At 47.9% G+C, this 19,942-nt stretch overlaps 2 protein-coding genes across 14 annotated transcripts in view; one reads left to right on the forward strand and one right to left on the reverse strand.

Annotated features, from left to right (window-relative positions):
* LOC309611006 (uncharacterized protein) overlaps positions 1-19,942 on the forward strand; it is a gene marked incomplete at its 5' end in the record, with an annotated part of 253,615 nt that overhangs the window by 163,730 nt on the left and 69,943 nt on the right. The window lies entirely within an intron of this gene.
* The window catches only part of PPP1R12B (protein phosphatase 1 regulatory subunit 12B), a 206,038-nt gene that overhangs the window by 124,358 nt on the left and 61,738 nt on the right, over positions 1-19,942 (reverse strand). For 12 of the 13 annotated variants that reach the window (XM_082397274.1, XM_082397271.1, XM_082397265.1 and 9 more), the window contains 9 exons: positions 15,183-15,342; positions 13,870-14,014; positions 12,766-12,840; positions 10,962-11,041; positions 10,099-10,292; positions 5,351-5,463; positions 2,183-2,383; positions 1,123-1,205; positions 15-140 (listed from right to left, as the gene is read on the reverse strand). In XM_082397274.1, coding sequence (XP_082253400.1) covers positions 15-140; positions 1,123-1,205; positions 2,183-2,383; positions 5,351-5,463; positions 10,099-10,292; positions 10,962-11,041; positions 12,766-12,840; positions 13,870-14,014; positions 15,183-15,342 — 1,177 coding nt within the window. Of the gene's footprint in view, positions 1-14; positions 141-1,122; positions 1,206-2,182; positions 2,384-5,350; positions 5,464-10,098; positions 10,293-10,961; positions 11,042-12,765; positions 12,841-13,869; positions 14,015-15,182; positions 15,343-19,942 lie in introns of those variants that run through there. The other variant, XM_082397269.1, reaches the window with a different exon arrangement.

Raw genomic sequence — 19,942 nt, forward strand, 5'->3', positions numbered from 1 at the left:
CTGGAGCCTGGTACCTCTTCAGGTAGGTTGTCACGTAGGTGGAAGGAGCGGCCGTCTGCAGAGATTCGCTCCCCTCCGCTGCGTCCCTCCACAGCTGGCGGGCAGGGGGGCCGCTCCGCACCAGGTGAGCAGCCGACTCTCTGTGGACGCAGGACGGACACAAAACAAAACACTGGCCCTGCCCTCTGTCCAGGGCACGGCATAAACTGGGAGGGGGGCCGGACAGGCAGAGCGCATGTGGCTGCAGAGACAGCAACGGGACCCTTTTCCAGAGATAGGTGTTCGTACACCTGTCTCCCCGCACAGATGGGGGACTGGTTAAGGCTTCCCGTCTGCTTCCTTTTAGCAACTTCAAAGCCAACCCATCTCAGTAGGTACCAAGTCCTCATGGTGAGGATCTAGAGCCCTTTCGTAAGGAGAGGCCACTTGGTTCCTCAGTTAGAAAGCCTGGCAGGTCAGCCCGGTGTGGGTCGCTCAAAGCACGCAGAGGAGGGGCGGGGGAGGCAGAGAGAACGTGCGCCGCAGGTGAAGGCGCCTCCTCAGCTTCCTACACGGAGCGACGCCCAGGAGCGGCCCTGGCACCTCTTCCTAACCACAGCTGGCAACCCGGGGAGGTCCCCCAGGGCAGTCCTTCCCAAGCTTTCACGTGCCTTTCAGCCACCGAGGGGATCTGTGCAAGTGCCCCTCTACTTCAGCAGGTCTGGGTGGGACTGAGACTCCGCATTTCTGACGGGCTTCCAGTGGCCCCAGTGCTGCTGGGTGGAGGACCGCACCCTGAGAAGCAAGGCTCTAGCCCAGGCTCTGCTCTGAGATGCAGCGACACCTCAACATTCCCATATCCATTTTAACTGATGAGGAAGACTTTACTTACAAATTAGAAGTTGATCAATTCAATTAAATAACCACATTTTTAGTGTTCACCAGGGGACAGGCCCTGTCCTGGGCACGAGGAGCACCTGAGACTCCAGTGGACACAGACCCCACAGGCACAGAGCCAGCCGTGGACTAAAGCGAACCCACACGGGAGGGTCGACCTGGAGGGCGAAGCAGCGGCAAAGCGCGGGTTGAGGGCTAGGGGTCCTGAGCGGGAGGACGGCCGCAGGGCCCCCGTGTGCGGAGTACCTGTTCTCCTTCTCCTCCAGGTCGCCGGCGCTGCTGAGCCTCCGCGGCCCCAGTGAACTGAGATAGCTTCTGTTTTCTCTCTCCTGTAAAATCAAAACAAGGAACGCACAGGGAAGGCACAGTACTGACACAGTGTAAAACATTTTGGGTAAAAAAGCAGAACTTAATATACCTATATAATTTTATTTCCAGATTCAATACCAATTCCAGTTTGAGTGGTATTAAAAAAGGTCAGCATTCAAAGGCTCATTCCCAGCTCTCCTCCATTAAAAACCAATATGTAGGGAAATAATTCTCATGGGAAAAGCCAGGACCATCAAACAGGAAAGAGCAGCACAAATTACACCAAGCAGCAGCCCTACAGAGACAGGGAGCTTTTGAAAAGCCACAGACAGCAACTGCACTCTGAAGTTCTTTTCCTCCAAATGCAGCCTCAGGTACAAATGGGCCCCAGAGCTAATCCAGCCAACACACCTCGGGCCCGAGTGTCTCCGGAAACCCAGCACTGAGCGAGGGGTCTGTGGTTAAAGGAGACCCAGCCCCAGAGAGGTGCACCAAGCGAGCCCTGTGAACTCTGGAACCAGAGTGAAGACACAGAAACGTGCTCCTTCTGGATGAACAGTAGATGAGAAGGTAGCCGGATCATACATCAATTAATGAAAAAATGAGACACTAAAATTTTTTTTTCTAAGTGCTACTCTGCCTGAGCCTCATTAGGATTGAATGCCCAACCAAGGAACTCTGCTTCTAAACATAAAAAGAATAAATTACTGTTATTGGTTCAGAGGAACCTTTTAGGCCATATCCAAATCTTCACGCTTCTGACTCACTTTTTTGCCCTAAGTAAGGAGGGTAAGGAAGAATGAACAGAGGGTATATGCCAAAAGGAAAAGGGGTTTCTTTCTTTCTTGGCCAAGCAAATAATAGCAAGCAAATAGCTACACGATTAATCAACATGCCTGTCTCCTTTTAAAGACTCTGTACTTCCAAAATCAAATTAGGGACTAAAGAATGTTTTCCTTTGTTCCCGAGGTTGAACTGTCACGGAAGGAAACTGCACCTTTTCTCTGTTGTCCAGCACAGCGGAGATGCGGGGGCTGGAGGCCGAGCGGTGGATGGACGCGCCCCGGTCCCGCAGGGCCTCCCTGGACCTGGCCGCCTCGCTCAGCACGTCCTGGCTGCCGGTCTTCCTGAGGCCCAGCCTCCACGAAGACGGAGACTCATCTCTGGGCTCTTCCGGCTTGTTGAAAAGGCCGGAGAACTACGAGGGACGAAGCAAAGGAAAGAAAGGTCCTGATGGTTCTTTCCACCCCCAGCTGAGCTCCGTGGGGCGATGTGGGGCGGAGCAGGGAGAAGCACGCGGCAGGCCAGGCGCCGCGGCCCTGTCCCACCTGGCAGCCGCCAGGCCCTGGCAGGGCTCCCTTTCTGCTGGGCCAGAGACAGCCTAAGAGGCTCCCACCTGACAGAGCTGCTCTGAGGAATACAACAGCGGGCTGAGTGCTGACCCAGGCCTGGTGACACGCCCTCTCCTGTCCGCTGAGTGCCTGGGGACAGGACACCTCACCTCTCCAGGCCTCAACATGCCCATCTGTAACCCTCTCCAGGCCTCAACATGCCCATCTGTAACCCTGGCAAAGAGCTTACCCCTCTTATACCACGTGGACACTGGAAAACACAGGGCGGGCCAGGTGTCGCTGTGTTTCAAGGTCCTGTGATGGGACTGCGGTAAGCTGGTGGAAGGTAACACGCACACAGATGCTAAAGGCCACTCCACTCAAATTCTGACTGCTTATTTCAAGACAATGGTTTATCTGATCGAGGGCAGCAGTTCTAAGCATTTCAGATTTCAGCGAGCAGCAAAATTAAAAAGGAAAAAAAAAATTGTACAAGTCACAGAGTTGCCGGTTTTTAAATTTTGCCAGGAGAACAGCTTTCAGAAATGGATTACCATTTCCGGTACCATCATTTCATTAAAAAAAAAGAGAGAGAAGTAATTTTAACATTAGAAAAGAAAGCTTCATGGAAAGCTTACATTGTCCTTAACCATCTCATCTTGCTATAAACCACAGAAAACATCACAGACTAGTGTCAGCCTGAAGACCAGGCTGGGGCACATCTGGTCTACAGACCATCAGCCGTAGGCCTCTTCCTGGGCCGTGGGGGGCGCTGCTAGAAGCGTCGGTCTTTCTCCAGAACCAGGCCACCTCTACCGCCTGGCATAGTGAAAACGCAATAGAAATGTAAAACCATGCTTAGATTTTTCTTTTACCCGATCATCTGAACGGATATATTTACATACTCCTTCCAGCTTCAGAGAATCAATCCTGTCGGCTCTTTGTAAGCCACCCTGGTTCTGAGGGGAAAAAATGTCTTTCCCAGCATTCTTTTAGCAAAGTGGAATAAGTATGGGTGTGCGTTTGTATCTTTTTTAATTTAGTACTTTTCCTCTTAAAAAAGCAGGCGATTTAGTCACGCGCAGAAGCAAGGGGAGCGTGCAGGACTAAGAGGCTGGACGCTCCCAGAAACCAACGCGCAGCTGAGCCTCTACTTCCTCGTTTCCACAAGGACACCAGAATCCCACCTGCACGTTCACGAGGCTCTAAGAAGATCAGTAAGTTAACATGTGCAGAAGCACAGAGCTTTCCAAGAGCTGCACTCCAAAGAGCTCGGGCCAATTCTCCTCAACATCAAGCCCCCACGCTGTGGGGCGGCGTCATCGCCAGCGAGGAGCCCGCAGCTTCTGAGCGGCCTGGGGAGGCGGCAGGGGGCACTCATGTATTTCAACAAGTGCTTTCAACCTCTGCTCTCTACTCATCATCGACTGTAAAGACTTAACTCAGGAAAGTAAAATGTAACACGAGAAGTAATAAAAGAAGAGCAGTCATCAGAACAATCAAGGCTGGACGCTGGCTATCTTCCCAGCCCGATCTGAGCTTCACATACGCTCACCTCAACTTCAGATACGAAGAAAATAGGCAACTGACAACATTTCCTTGGTCCCAGGTTACTAGGGCCTGTGTCATCTAAACACACTGTAGCCAAATTTGTTTGGTGATGGCTTTATAGTTTTATTTTTTTTTATTAATTAATTTTTTTTTAAAATTTTTGGCTGTATTGGGTCTTCGTTTCTGTGCGAGGGCTTTCTCTAGTTGCGGCAAGCGGGGGCCACTCTTCATCGCGGTGCGCAGGCCTCTCACTATCGCGGCCTCTCTTGTTGCGGAGCACAGGCTCCAGACGCGCAGGTTCAGTAGTTGTGGCTCACGGGCCCAGCTGCTCCGCGGCATGTGGGATCTTCCCAGACCAGGGCTCGAACCCGTGTCCCCTGCATTGGCAGGCAGATTCTCAACCACTGCGTCACCAGGGAAGCCCTATAGTTTTTTTAAATATACTGTGGGCAAAGTCATGGACACAAACATTGTGTCCACTCCTCCAAATCCATATACTGAAGCCCTAACCCCCAGTGTGATTATACTTGGAGACCAGGTGGTTGTCTGAGAGCCAGGAAGAGAGCCCTCACCATGAACTGAACCTGCCAGCACCTTGATCTTGGACTTCCGGCCTCCAGACTGTGAGACATAAATTTCTATTAAAGCCACCCTGTTTGTGGTATTTTGTTATGGCAGCTGAGCTGACTAAGGCAGGAATATAAAGATGTGGTACATATATACAATAGAGTATTACTCAGCCATAAAAAAGAGTGAAATCATGCCATTTGCAGCAACATGGATGGACCTAGAGATTATCATACTAAGTGAAGTTAAGTCAGACAGAGAAAGATAAATATCATATGATATCACTCATATGTGGAATCTAAAAAAAAGGATACAAATGAGCTTATTTACGAAACAGAAATAGACTCACAGACATAGAAAACAAACTTATGGTTACCAAAGGGGAAGGGGGGAGGGATAAATTAGGAGTTTGGGATTAACATATACACACTACTATATACAAAAATAGATAAAAAACATGGACCTACTGTATAGCACAGGGAACTCTACTATTTTGTAATAACCTATAAAGGAAAAAAAATCTGAAAAGAAAAAGATATATATGTATGTATAACCGAATCACTTTGCTGTACACCTGAAACTAACACAACATCGTAAATCAACTATACTCAATTTAAAAAAAAAAAAAAAAAAAGCATGAATGTACCTTTAAGGCCTTTCTAACTGTATGTTACTGCAATAGTGGGAAATATCCAAATTAATTCCAAAATACTCACTCTCCTGGCTGAAGAGGTGGAGGAGGTGCTCTGCGCCGGTGCTGGTGTCGGCTCTGCGGCACTACTCTTGCTTTCAGAGTCGGAATGGTTGACGATGGCTCCCGGCTTTTTATCTGTTATTTAAGACAAGAGAAGCAACAAGTACAAGGATGAAAACCTTATCCGTGTGTATGTGTACTTCTCAGCTAACAGAAAGGGTTTACCCATTATCAAAACAGATCACTAGGGCCATGTAATGCTTGGATTCAAACTACTATGAAACCTCTGGCAACCACTGTCTCTTATAAGAAAACAGACTCAAGTGGAATTCCTGTCTTGAGAGGCGCCAATTCTAATTCCCACATGTAGAGCTGACAACCTTCTCCACACTATATAAAATTCACATATAAAATTCATCAGTAAGTACAAGGTAAGAATCTACTGTTTGGGGGGTTGGGCAGGAAAAGCCAGAGAAGGTACAAGACAGACCTTGCTTTCTAGGCAGTTACAAAAAGAAGAGACATACGATGCAAAATAACCATGGTAACAACACAAGGTCAAAGACGTCCGGCGCTGAACTGGTTGATTTAAATCAGCAAGCGCTCCGGGGGTTCAGAGAAGAGGCAGATCCCCTGAGGGAGGGAACGTAGGGAAGACGCTGTGGAGGAAGCTGGAGGGCACACAGCAGCAGGAGGAAGGGCGGGAGGGACGGTGAAGGGCCGGGAAATCACAACACCCACGTCCTCTGGTCAGGAAAGAGGCAGCCACCAAGTAACAAGGGCTCTTGGGGTCACAACAGGAAATAAGGCCAGAAGGAGGGTCGTGTAGGACACTGTGGTGACATAAGCGGGAGGGGGCCCTCACGGGGCGCTGACAGAAGCCCCGTCTGCCTGCGTCCAGTGGCTGCTGGGCCTCTGGTCCCTGGACTCCAGAAACACAGCCCCAGGGTAACCCCCTCATGAACTACGGGACAGTTTTAAGCCACATCCTAGATGTGGGGCACTGGGCAAGTTACTTAGCATATTTGAACTTCTATTTTCTCACTGATAAATCAGGGACTCAAATTCTTGTCTTGTGAGTTGCTGTACAGATTAGAGATAAAATGTTTTTAAATAGCATAACTCAATATTAAGTCCCTAGAAAACAGTTTATTATTATTAACGTCACTGTCTTTGTGGCTATTGTGAATCCTCAAGGCAGTCTTTGAATACAATCTGAACGTCTCTACCCCCAGGAAATGGACCTCACTGCCAAACCTCACTGACACTGTCACAGGCTGACTCCAGGTGAGTCCACACCCTGTGTGGTACCCCTCATACTGACTCCGGGCTTGGCCCTGTGACTTTCTGTGGCCCCTGGGACATTAGCAAACGGGACACAAGCAGAGGCCTGGAGAGTGCGTGTGCGCGGAGCTCGCCCTCTCTGATGAAGGCTGGAATTCAGCTGCCATGTGGAGCAGGGCCTGGCCTGCCTGATGGCAAGAGACACACGGCCCACTTGCCCCAAACGTCCCGGCAAGCCACCAGGAAGGGAGAAGGCCACCCCTCAGCCACGCACCAACTCATCGCACTCGTGAGTGTGCTGGCACTGCCACACGGACAACAGAGAAGCCGCCCCGGCAGAGCCCTTCCCAAATTACCAACCTGTAACACTGGGTGCGTACAAAGAGTTGTGTTACCTGCCACTAAGTTTTGGGATGGCTTGTTATGCAGCAGTAGATAAGTAATACGTCAAATAAGTAAAAGAAAGGGAAAAACAGAAATCCAAATCAAACTGCTTACATTTACCTCAAAATATAATTAACATTCCTTACAACTACGGTTGTATGTAACACACATGGAAACTGTCATTTTATGAGGCTGCACCTGTGGAGGTTTAAAAAGAGGAGAATGCACTCAACAAGGGCCTGCTCAGTGTGCGCACGGGTGCCAGGCGGCACCTGGAGGTTCAGGCACCACCCGCCCCCCACGCCCCCGCCGGGGTGTGCTGAGCACCGGCCCTGCACAAGGCCCGGCGTCGGGCACCAGGAAGGACGCGGAGGTCAGCAGGACACACGGTGTGTCCCAGCGCTCCCGCAGCTCGCTGGTTGGGGGAGAGCAGAGCAGACGAGAGAAGAACCGAGGTAACGCTAACGCTAAGTAGTCCAAGCAACACAAAGGCTCCGACCACAGCTACAGGAGTCAGAAGAGGTGAGAAAACCTTGTAGCTGTGACGACAGGGCTTCACAAAGGACGCTGCTTTGAGCCGGGCTCTAGTCAGGAGTAAAATGTCCACAGACAGAAGTGCGCAGGGAAGCTCACTGCAGTCGCCAGCTTCTGAGACTGACCTGCTGGCGCCTCCGGTCTCCTCCTCACTCCTGCCCGGCCTTCCTGACGCAGACACACACATCCTCTGGGAGCACCCCTCCTCCACCGGCTCCATCTCACCTCCCAGACCCAGTATGTAGCTCTTCTGTGACAACCCCTCCCCTGGGGAAATCTCGCCCTTGCCCCCAGCGTTAGCTTTCTGCCCCTGCTACTCCGAGGAGTCCAGGTCAAAGTCGGGGGCTCGGGCACACCACCCACAGGTGTGAGACCTAAGTCACCTCACTTGCGGTGTCACTTCCGTTCTAAAAAGTGGAGGCAATAATACATCACCTCGGAGTGGGGGTGTAAGGATTAAATAAAAATGTGTTACGTGTGTCGCAAATTAAAAAGCCGTATACAGGGACTACCCTGGTGGCACAGTGGATAAGACTCTGCACTCCCAATGCGGGGGTCCAGGTTCAATCCCCGGTCAGGGAACTAGATCCCGCATGCTGCAACTAAGAGTTCACATGCCACAACTAAGGAGCCCGTGTGCCGCAACTAAGGAGCCCGCCCACCACAACGAAGACATGGCGCAACCAAATAAATAAATAAATAAGCACTACATAAATGTGAAGTGTTACCATGTTCTGTGAGAACTGTCCCATGTGTAGATGTACTTTTGATGTATTCGTGGGAGGAGGTGAGCTCTGTGTCCTTCTATTCCGCCTCCTTGATCTCCACCCTAAGGTGTCACGATGAACCCCCAAACTCAGTGCAGTTTGAACACCATACTAGTGAACACCATTGGCTGCGTTTACCTCTCTCACGTGACATGGGCTTTACTCATGTACACGCCTTCCTAGCCTCCTACGTCCCCGAGATACATTCAGCAAAACGTTCAGCGGATGTGGCTGCCTGTCACGTGCCAGGTGCGGTGCTGAGACCTGGGAGTGACACACTTGGAATTCCCAGCCCAAGGTCGCTGCAACCGAGAGGAATGAGCAGTGCTGGGGTCCACACGGGGTGAGCGCACAGGGAGGGGTCCCTCCTCTGCAGGTTCCCGTACAGGAGAAACCTAAAGAAGGACTCTTCAATCTGGCAGACCCTACAGCTTCTGCCAGAAACCATGCAATAAACATCTGATGGCCAGGAACAAATGCTACAGCATGAATAACTGTTCAGTGGTAGAGCACTCAGGCTCGTCTGGGAACCCCGGCGATCCGGCTTGGATAGCACACACCCGCACTTACAGACGACACTGGAAAGGTCAGCGGGAGCTAGACTACGAGAGGTCTTGAAGGCCGGGCCACAGGGCTTGGGACTCACTCTGCAGGCAGAGTCAGGAAGGTGGTCCTGGAAGGTTCCTGAACAGGAGTGCAGCATCATCAAGGGGTGCTGGGTGTTTCACCCCAAGAGCAACGTGGCGCGGGGCTGCGGGGAACAGGAGACCTGAGGCCTGGGGACACATCGTGGGTAATTCCAGCAGCCCCGGCGGTGCCCTCCCGTTCCGCCAGCGCCTCGGTAGCTAACACAGTGACCCGGCACAGAGCAAGTCTAGATGCTCGTTCCAGACAATGCTGGAAGCCTAAGACGTGTAAGCACCCAGTAAACAATACAAATATTAAAAAGATGAACATGTATAGATTTTGACAGATGCTACACTGGCATTTCCAGAGCAAGCTGTGCCTGCTTAAGAATAGCAATTCAAGACTCAGTGAACAAAAGGTCGTCTCCTACACTACAAACCTAGCTGGGGCCCGTCTGTTCTACAGAAGCAAGGGTCTCTAACTTCCTCTGAGAGACGGAGACATGGACAAAGGCAGTGCTCTCTTGCAACTGAGAGAAACCATGTCAGTAAAGGCAGACCCACTTTACGGGAGCTGGGGCCCAGGAAACAGAAAGAGCTGCACATCTTCGTGATGGGCAGCTGGCTAGGGCAGAGTTCAGAGGGAAACACAGACTTTACTATTGATATAAACTGAATGTGGACTCTTCCCTCTAACTCGGTCCTCTCACTGAAAACACTACATCTTCTCGCGGACACCAGTCTGGAGAAATAACATGCCGGTGACTGCAGGACATGGGCACGGTGAAATCTTAGTTTATCACGAGCTCCCAATTATCCATGAGAACTACTCTGTGGCAGATGAACCTCTACTCAGCAAAACCCCCATGTCTCTTTTCTAAGTGTTTGCCTCACTGTGTATCAAAACCCCAGGCTAATGTATAGCCTGGCACTCTGACCGTGCTCAGCACCCAACTCTCACCGCTGGGGTTCCTGTCTCGCCACATAACAAACTTAAGAAGCTCCATATGATGTGTATCATCAATAAGAGTCACAAAGGTAAATATGATTTTGTTCCTTCTTCAATCCCCAAATCAGGAATTGAAGCAGCTTCACATAATGGGAAGGAAAAAGAAAAAGACTTGGAGGTTCTGTTTAGGGAATCGGTTCCACCTGAGGGCCCTGGCATCACCTGCCTTGTGACAAGCAGCGACCCGCCGTGCTCTGGGGACAGAGGGTCTCAGCATCACCCGCCTCCTTCTCGGTTTCTGACTCAGAAGCCTCATCTGCACCTTCGTCCTCGTCTGAGCTGGAGCTGCTGGATTCTTTGTTTTCATCCTCCGTTTCTTGGGGCTTCGGTGTCTCCTCCTCATAGAGCATCTTCTCTTTGCTAAATTAAAGATGACAATTTGAGCGTAATTCAGAAAGGACACACCATTTCCTACGCTCACTGGGGATCCGGTATGAGAAGGACAAGTCTATGAAGCTCTGTGTGGAAGCAGTAACAGAAATATATTCAAATCCTCCTTTACATCCGTATTCTTCTGAATCCTGGGTTTTCTGCTGACTAAGCGTTAGTATGTGATTTGAGAGTGTGATGGAAGAAGATCCAGCCTGTTTAACACACAGGAACAAGGAGGGCTATGCATCTTCATGATGAGTGAGCAGGTAAATATTTTTTAAAAATCATTTAACAAATGTTTACTGAGTGTTTCTCACACGCCAGGACCATGCTAGGCAACAGTATGGTGTAAACAAAACAGACACGGCCCCTGAGCTCAGACCTTCTAGTTAGGGAAGCAGTTGGGACTAAGAACCCTTAAGCTGGGAAAAAAGCAATGCACACAGTCTCCGTTAATTCACAAATTTAAAACACGTCCACCCACTCTCAGTGTCCCCCCACAAGTCAATGCCACTCACCTCCTTGCCCCTCAAACATTCCCACGTGTTTAAAGATCATTTGGCTACAAACACGGGGTCTCTTCACTGTATAAATTCTCAAGCTAAACGTGTCACACTCAGCAGGGCTCATCGCATTTCTCAAACCCAAATATCTTACTTCTTAAAGAGTCTACCGTGCAACTTGCTGTTCAGGTCTGACTCAATGAGCTTATTCCGTGTCTCTTTTTCACTTCGAAGCTGGAAATTGAGAAAACAGAAAAAAGGGAAGACGTTGACTATTGGTAAAAAATCAGCAGCCATGAGAAAAACTAAAATGGCCCTGTTACTGGACCAACACCAAAGGGGAGGAGAGAACTGGGGAGAAGGGAAACACATCAGCTGTGTGCTGTGTCTCCTTGGAAGATAATGACAGAGAAAGATCCTCATTCAACGAGAAGAGGAAATCCAAAGCGTTAGAGCTTCAGTGAAAACTGCCCCATCAAATATCCAAACCCAATCGTCCCAAAAAACCTAGGTGTAAAGGATAAAATGCCAGAAGTACCTCTGAAAGAACTCTTTATGATCCATATACTGAATTAAGTTGGCAACGGTTCTAAAGAAGAAGCAGGTGCCAAATGGGAAATAAGCCCTTGGAAAAAACTGTCCGGTACTTAGACACATGCTCTAGAAAAAATGTACTTAAATCCCTGGACCCCAAAGTTATGCAGGGGGCAAAGGCAGGCACCATTCCCAGTAGCATAGAAATGTTATTTAGTGAGGATATTACTCATGTTCAAAGACCGAACCACGCTGGGTAAAGGATACACGAGAACTCTCTACTATTTCCACAATGTCTTTGTAAGCTTAAAAACTATTTCAGAATAAAAAATTTGAGAAACAACAAACACCTAACCATGCAAATTATAATCTTATATTAGGAAGGCTGCTGCTGCTCAGAAATAGATTCCAGCTGCTCATCAGAGGAGACAACTGAACCGCAAGCTGCGCCTGCGCTCTGGGTCTGCAGCTTTCCCAGCCAGCCCTGAAGAAATGAGCATCTCCACTTCCCACTCCAGACGGTGCTGAGCACAGGGGAGGGCAGGACAGCTGATCTGCCCCATCACTGAACCACACGGGTCTTTCATTCAGAACTGCTCTCAGCTTCTCACATTCTCCTGACCTTGAGCTCATGTGCCCTGAGCCACAGCCCATGCAAAGGAAAACACAAGGAAAGCTAGTGATTTTTTTCTGTCCTACTCTGCTTAAACAGGAGATTCTCAAGCCCCTAATGTGATTGACTTTATCCTCCTCACCTAATTACTCCTCCCTCTTTCAGGCAGAGTGTGACTCACTCCCTGTTCACCCGCCCGAGTATTGGCAGGGTTTTCCACCCTGCAGTCTGGACGTGGGTACCATGCTTACATGGTCCTCCTGTGCTGCACTAAGCAGAAGGGCACAGACAACGAAACCATCAAAGATCTAGAAGAGGGAGAAAAGGACTGAATTTTGGATATTTGATGAATGGAATAAATATGAATCACTGACCAAGCACTGTCCAATGCCAAATGTTTTAGTTTTTGTGGGTTTGTTTGCTTTTTAAGAAATATATTCCCCCCTGTAATCGATGTTCTGTCAACAAAGAAGTCCTTTCAGTCCATAAGGAAAAGTTATGAGGGGTCCTCTACCCCTATTTGCAAAAACTTCTGACTTGAACACACCACACTCATTTCCTAGAGCTCAAGGGTAACTAGAGTCGTCGTTGTCATGTTTGCCTTTCAGCTGCTTGAAGGCTCTAAGATAATGAGGAGATAACAAGCGAACTTTAGCAACAACAGTGTCTGGGATATTTTCTTCTAACAGACTGTGGATATTCCTGGAGGGAACCACTGCCATTGCTGGAATGCAGGGACGTCCAACTCCACTCTCAGCGGACAAACTACAGCTGGTGTGGCCTGTGGTGAGGACTGTCCCCCCAGACTCACCACGCTCTGCTTCTTCTGCAGCATCTCCAGGTGCTCCACGAGGCCCTCGTCAGCCACATCAAATGGTGTCTGGCCCTGGCAGAGAAAAGGGGCGCCATGACCAATCGGAAGCAGACGCAGCGATCACGGGACTTTATCAGAGAACTAGGGGATGTCCACTGTATGCCTCTGACTCCAGTGACAGCTGCTTCACTGACTAGTCTACTCGACACCGTGGTAATACCTTCATCTATCACAGAGGAAACACAACAAGAAACAGCAAACCCTAAAATACAGGGCTTTATATTTTGTAAAGCTGGATGGAGGAAATCACCACGTTATTTCTAACGTTTATTGCCTCTTGGCAAATGATCAATTGAAATCTCTACTTGTACCTATTCTAAAATGCTCTTAATTGCTATGATAAATTCAACAAAGGGCTCTTCGAAGCCTCAGAAGGAGGTCCAGGGCATGGGTGCACTAAAGACTAAGTCACAGGAATCATCTCCCTTTAAGTGAGAGAAGGGTTACCTCAGGAAACAGCACAGTTAAGGACCCTAACCCATAATGTGAGAATGAACCCTGCGTCAGGAGAGATGGGAGGTAGATAAGAACATCTACTAAGTAAAAAGCCATGTCTCTGGATTCCTAGAAAATCAGTAGATGTAGGGATAGAAGCTGCAGGACTTCTATATTGCTTGAAGTGAGGCTGAATAAGACTACTTTCAGCCAAACTGCAGGATCTCATCATTACAACGTTTTTTTAACAACTGGATGTGACTAGGGCTCAGCTATTAAGTCTTTGAATTAAAAGTAAAACCAAAATATTTCATAGTTCACCACAGATAGTGGCCTTGGGCTTCCCCACTGCTCATTTCTGCTAAGGGGAAAAATATCTTTTTTTTTTCCCGTTTGTTTGTTTTAGGGGCTTCAGCATAAACAGAATCAGCAGACCGGCTCAGTGGAGCTTTATTTCACAAAGCCAACATGTCTGCGTGGATAACGGGGCGGGAAGCAGAACTACAGCCACCAGGGATGCCCAAGCCTGGCCAGCAAGCCTGGTCACTTAGCAGGGACCTGAAGCCTTTTGTTCCCGAGCCCCGTGAGAGGGTGGCGCTCACTAACCAGTTTGCTCCTGACGTCCATGTCACAGAGGGCTTCTGCCAGGATGGAGCACGCCTCCTTCACCCCCCAGTGTGCGGCGGCATGGAGCGGGGTCCAGCCGTCGCGGTCCTGGACATTGAGCTCATAGCCAGCCTGAGTCAAAAGTCTGAGGAGAAACCCCAAACCAGCCATTACGTGCTCGGTGGCAGAGCTCCGGGCCACACCAGCGGCCACCCAGCTGGCGCTTCAGGCCCTGCCCTGCGCCGCCCCCCGGCCTCTACGGCACAGTCGGCGCCAGCTGCTGCCTGAGAGCCGCCACGGGTAAGCTGCAACCACCCTGTCCCAGAGGCCGCGGCGCTCCCTGGCACACCCGCGTCATACCACGCAGGCACCCGAGGCCGGCCAGCGCCTAGCTCAGCTCCGTCGGGGGGGTGCTGTCGGCTTTGCAGCGCAGGCAGGGGCTTTCGGGCACCTGATTCTCTCACTCCCTCACCAGCTCTCTGGCTGGTCTTCCCCGGACACCACGCTCGCACCTCCGACTCCACGGGAGTACGTGCGGGGGCCGCTCGCTAACGCTAAGGCTACAGCCCAGCTGTGTGCGTGGAGGACAGCGTGACTCTTGAGGCCCTGGCGGCACCGGGCGGACGCAGGCGGCCTACGCTGTGGGCCTCCAGACGCCGTCCAAGAAACGAGCACGTGAACACGCTGCCAGGCAGAAAGGTGCACCGACACTCACCACGCAGACCAGGAAGCTCGTACCGGGTGGAACACGAGGCAGTGAGAGCGTCTGGCGACACGGACACACGCGGTGCCGCCAGCAGCCCAGGTACCGGGCAAGCCCAGGAGCAGGGCCTCACAAAGCGGGGAAGGATGTAAAGGGAAAGGGGAGCAGGCAGAGAAGAGTCCAGGCTCCTCGTGTACGTGGGACCGTGCTGCTCCAGCTGGATGCTGCACGCTCGAGACCTACGTCGTTAGTCTAACGAGCCAAAGAGGACCAAAAGGACTGCGAGTCTGCTCTGTACTGCATGTCACCAGGAGAGGAGGGGCCAGGGATGCTAATGACGAACTGTGGAGCTGGAAGCGGTCACGCAAGGTCCCCTTCAGGCCAGTCCAGCTCAACTCTGCCTCACGTCAGACCCGTCAGGAGAAGCTAGAGGGCGGTGTGGCGGGAGGAGGGAGGTGAAGAGTACCAGCAAACACAGAAGGAGAGACTGCGTGGCCCAGGAGGGAAGCAGCAAAGAAACGCAGCACAGCTGATGACCTAATCCATCCCGCGTCCAACCAACTCCTCTTCTCCCGGTCAGTGCAGCCCGGACCACGTGCGTGGACGTTACCTGAGGACCTCAGAGTAGCCCTTGGCGGCAGCCACGTGGAGGGCAGTGGCCCCTGAGCGCGCCTGCCTCACATCCTGTATCTTCCCGCTGTTGAGCCACTGGCGGGCGTCCTGCAGCATCTGCTGTTCCTCTGCCTTCCTCGACTGTTCGAGATCGACCCCTGCAGAGACCAGATCCAGACGGCCAGCATCACCAAAGGTCCCTTAGATTCAAGACACATCCTAAATACAACCACTAATGGCAGTTTAGTCATCAAGTGGGGTAGTCTTCAGATTTATCTTCATTTAGAAGAGCCATGACATTTACCGACTTATCAGTAGTTTTATCAGGGTAAAATCACCAGGTTAAATAGTACTTGATGGCAGATCCACTAAGGGACCACACTTAACAGTGTTTTCAATTTTAAGAACATAAAAACCAAAGGGGATATAATTTTATATTATAGTATTTGTACAAAGTACACATTTCAAAGTCCTTTTACATGTTATACCATTTTAGTTTCCCCACAGTCCTTTGAGGTAAATATAACAGATACTGCTATCCCCACTTAACAGATGAGGAAATAAACATACAAGGGTCAGGTGCCTCACTCAAGGCCACAGGACCCATCAGAGCTGTCACCAGAACGCTGATATCCTAGGTCCCCGTCTGCTCCTCTTTTCCACTCACTACACCTTAGGACTGGTATCAAAAGTCTTAGTTTCAGGTATAATATACTTTAAAAAATTAACTACCTCTGAAGTTCATCTCCCTGTGTAGGGAAATACACTGACTGAAGCTATATGCCCTAGAGCCGAGGAGTAGGTGATGCACAGTGAAACTTCCAAGGGAATGTGGATTTTGTTTCCCTTTAAAACATTATGGGGCTTCCCTGGTGGCGCAGTGGTTGAGAATCTGCCTGCCAATGCAGGGGATACGGGTTCGAGCCCTGGTCTGGGAGGATCCCACATGCCGCGGAGCAGTTAGGCCCGTGAGCCACAATTACTGAGCCTGCGCGTCTGGAGCCTGTGCTCCGCAACGGGAGAGGCCGCGATGGTGAGGCCCGCGCACGGCGATGAAGAGTGGCCCCCGCTTGCCGCAACTGGAGAAAGCCCTTGCACAGAAAAAAACGAAGACCCAACACAGCCATAAATAAATAAGTAAATAAATAAATAAACCCAAAAGTTAAAAAGAAAAAAAAAACATTATGGACGAAATCCCAGGGTGCCTCCCTTTAGCCAACAACTCTCCAACCTCCGTGTCAGTGAAAAGGAGCTGGGGTGGGGTATTCCCAGTTGCATAAGACAATGACCTGTTCCTAGGACCAACACACCCGCCCAAGGAGTCTCACACTCATTGGTAGGCTTTACCTGTGCACGGTCTGCTCCCCTCCTTCTCAATTCTTGAACGAGACCCTGGGAACTACCTGAGGATTACCTGTCTGATTTGAGGAGATGGATGGGGGGAAGAGGTAACTGATTTATTTTATTTCTTCTTTTTTTTTTACAGCTTTATTGAGATTTAATTGACATATAACTTTGTATAAGTTAAAGGTGTACAACACCTATATATTGCATGATTACCACAGCAGTTATTAAATACCTCCATCACCTCACATAATTACCATTTCTTTTTTGTGGTGAGAACATTTTAAGATCTCTTAGCAACTTTCCAGTATATAATACAGTATTGTTAACTATGGTCACCTGCTGTACATTAGATCCCCAGAACTTGTTCATCTTATAACTGGAAGTTTGTGCCCTTTGACCAACATCTCCCCCACTCCCCAGCCCTTGCAAACCACCATTCTGCTCTCTGTTTCTACGAGTTCTGCATTTTTAGGTTCCACATACCAGCAATATCATACAGTATCTGTCTTTCTCTGTCTGACTTATTTCACTTAGCATGATGCCCTCAAGGTCCATGCATGTCATCGTATATGGCACAACCTCCTTCTTTCTCGTGGCTGAATACTATTCTACTAGCTACAGTATAAATAGATATATATACACATACCGCGTCTTCTTCATCCATTCATGCATACACTGACACTCAGGTTGTTTCCTATCTCGGCTACTGTGAATAATGCTGCATTGAACACGGGAGTGCAGATATCTCTTTGAAATTCTGATTTCATTTCCTTTGGATATACACTCAGAAGTGGAATTGCTGGATCATATGGCAGTTCTATTTTTAATTTTTTAAGGACCCTCCATACAGTTTTCCACAGTGGCTGCACCAATTTACATTCCCACCAGCGGTGTGGGAGGGCTCCCTTTTCTCCACACCCTCACCAACGCTTGTTATTTCTTGTCTTTCTGATAATAGCCATTCTAACAGGTGTGAGGCTCAATAGGGTTTTGAGTTGGACTTCTCTGATGATTAGTGATGTTGAGCATCTTTTCATGTGCCTGTTGTCCATTTGTATGTCTTCTTTGGAAAAATTTCTATTCAGCTCTTCTGCTTTTTTAATTGGATTGTTTGGTTTTTTGCTATTGAGTTGTATGAGTTCCCTATATATTTTGGATATTGACCTCTTATCAGATATGTGACTTGCAAATATTTTCTCCCATTCCGTAGGTTGCCTTTTCATTGTGTTGATTGTTTTGCTGTGCAGAAGTTTTTTAGTTTGATGTAGAACCATTTATTTATTTTTGCTTTTGTTCCTTGTGCTTTTGGTGTAATATTCAAAAAAATCATTGTCAAGACCAACATCGAGAAGGTCTTCTCATAGGAGTTTCATAGTTTCAGGACTTACTTGACTCCATTTTGAGTTAATTTTTGTGAGCACGAAAATAAGGGTCCAATGTCATTCTTCTGCATGTGATTATCCAGTTTTCCCAACACCATTTATTGAAGAGACTATCTTTTTCCCATTGAGTCTTCCTGGCTCTCTTGTTCAAATATTAGTTGACCGTATATGTGAGGGTTCGTTTCTGGGCTCTGCAGTCTGTTCCATTGGTCTATGTGCCTACTTTTCTGCCAGTACCATACTGTTTTGATTACTATAGTTTGTAATCAGGAAATGTGATGCCTCCAGCTTTGCCTTCTTTCTTTGGCTATTCAGGGTCTTTTGTGGTACCAAGTTTTAGGATTGTTTTTTCTAGTTCTGCGAAAAATGCCATTGGAATTTTGATAGAAATTGCATTGAATCTATATATGGCTTTGGGTTGTATGAATGTTTTAACCATATTAATTCTTCCAATCCATGAACATAGAATATCTTTCCATTTATTTGTGTCTTCTTCAGTTTCTTTCATCAGAGTCTTACGGTTTTCAGCGTACAGATCTTTCACCTCCTTAAATTTATTCCTAAGTATTTTATTGTTTTTGATGCCATTTTAAATGGGAATGTATTTTTTACTTCTTTTTCAGATAGGTTGTCATTATTGTATAGAAACGCAACTGATTTCTGTATACTGATTTTGTATTCTACAACTTTACCAAATTTGTTGATTAATTCTAACAGTGTTTTGTTTGAGTCTTTAGGATTTTCTATACATGAGATCATATCATCTGTAAACAAAGACAATCTTACTTCTTCCTTTCCGATTTGGATGCCTTTTATTTCTTTTTCTTGCCTGGATACGACTTCCAGTACTATGTTGAATAGGAGTGGTGAGAGTGGGCACCCTTGTCTTATTCCTGATCTTAGAGGAAAAGCTTTCAAACTTTCACCACTGAGGATAATGTTAACTGTGGGCTTGTTGTATATGGCCTTTATTATGTTGAGGGACATTCCTCCTACAATCAGTTTGTTGAGAATTTTTATCACGAAAGGATGTTGCATTCTGTCAAATGCTTTTCCTGCATCTGTTGAGATGATCATATAATTTTTATCTTTCATTCTACTAACTGGTGTATCACTTTTATTGATTCGCATATGTTGAGCCATCCTTGCATCCCAGGGATAAATCCCGTTTGATCATGATGTGTGATCCTTTTATTGTGCTGTTAAATTCAGGTTGCTAATATTGTGTTGAGAATCTTTGCATCTATATTCATCAGGAATATTGGCCTAGAGTTTTCTTTTCTTGTAGTGTACCTATCTGGCTTTGTTATCAGGGTAATGCTGGTTTTGTAAAAAGAGTTTGAAAGTGTTCCTTCCATTTCAATTTTTGGGGAAGAGTTTGAGAAGGACTGGTATTAATTCTTCTTTAAATGTTTGGTAGTGTTCACCAGGGAAACCATCTGGTCCTGGGTTTTTCTTGCTGTTTGATTACTGATTCAATCTCCTTATCTGTTATTGATCCATTCAGATTTTCTATTTCTTCCTGATTCAGTCTTGGTAAGTTGCATATTTCCCGTTTCTTCTAGGTTATCCAATTTGTTTGCACACAATTGTTCACAGTAGTCTCTTATGATCCTGTGTATTTCTATGGTATCTGTTGTAATGTCTTCTTCATTTCTCATTTTATTTATTTGAGTCTTCTTTTTCTTAGTCTAGCTAAAGGTTTGTCAATTTGTTTATTTTTTCAAAAAACATAAAAGCTCTTAGTTTCATTCATACTTTCTATTGTTTTTCTGGTCTCTTATTTCCATTATTTCTGCTCTGATCTTTGTTATTTTCTTCCTTCTGTGAACTTTGGGCTTAGCTTGTCCTTCTTTTTCTAGTTCCTAGAGGTGTAAAGTTAGGTTATTTGAGATCTTTCTTTTTTCCTAAGGCATGCATTTATCGCTATAAACTTCCCTCTTAGAACTGCTTTTGCTACCTCCTACAAGTTTTGGTATGTTGTGTTTCATTTTCGTTTGTTTCAGGATATTTTTGGATTTTTCTTTTG

This window comes from Balaenoptera borealis (assembly GCF_965194805.1).
Source record: "Balaenoptera borealis genome assembly, chromosome: 1".
NCBI classification, from domain to species: domain Eukaryota; kingdom Metazoa; phylum Chordata; class Mammalia; order Artiodactyla; family Balaenopteridae; genus Balaenoptera; species Balaenoptera borealis.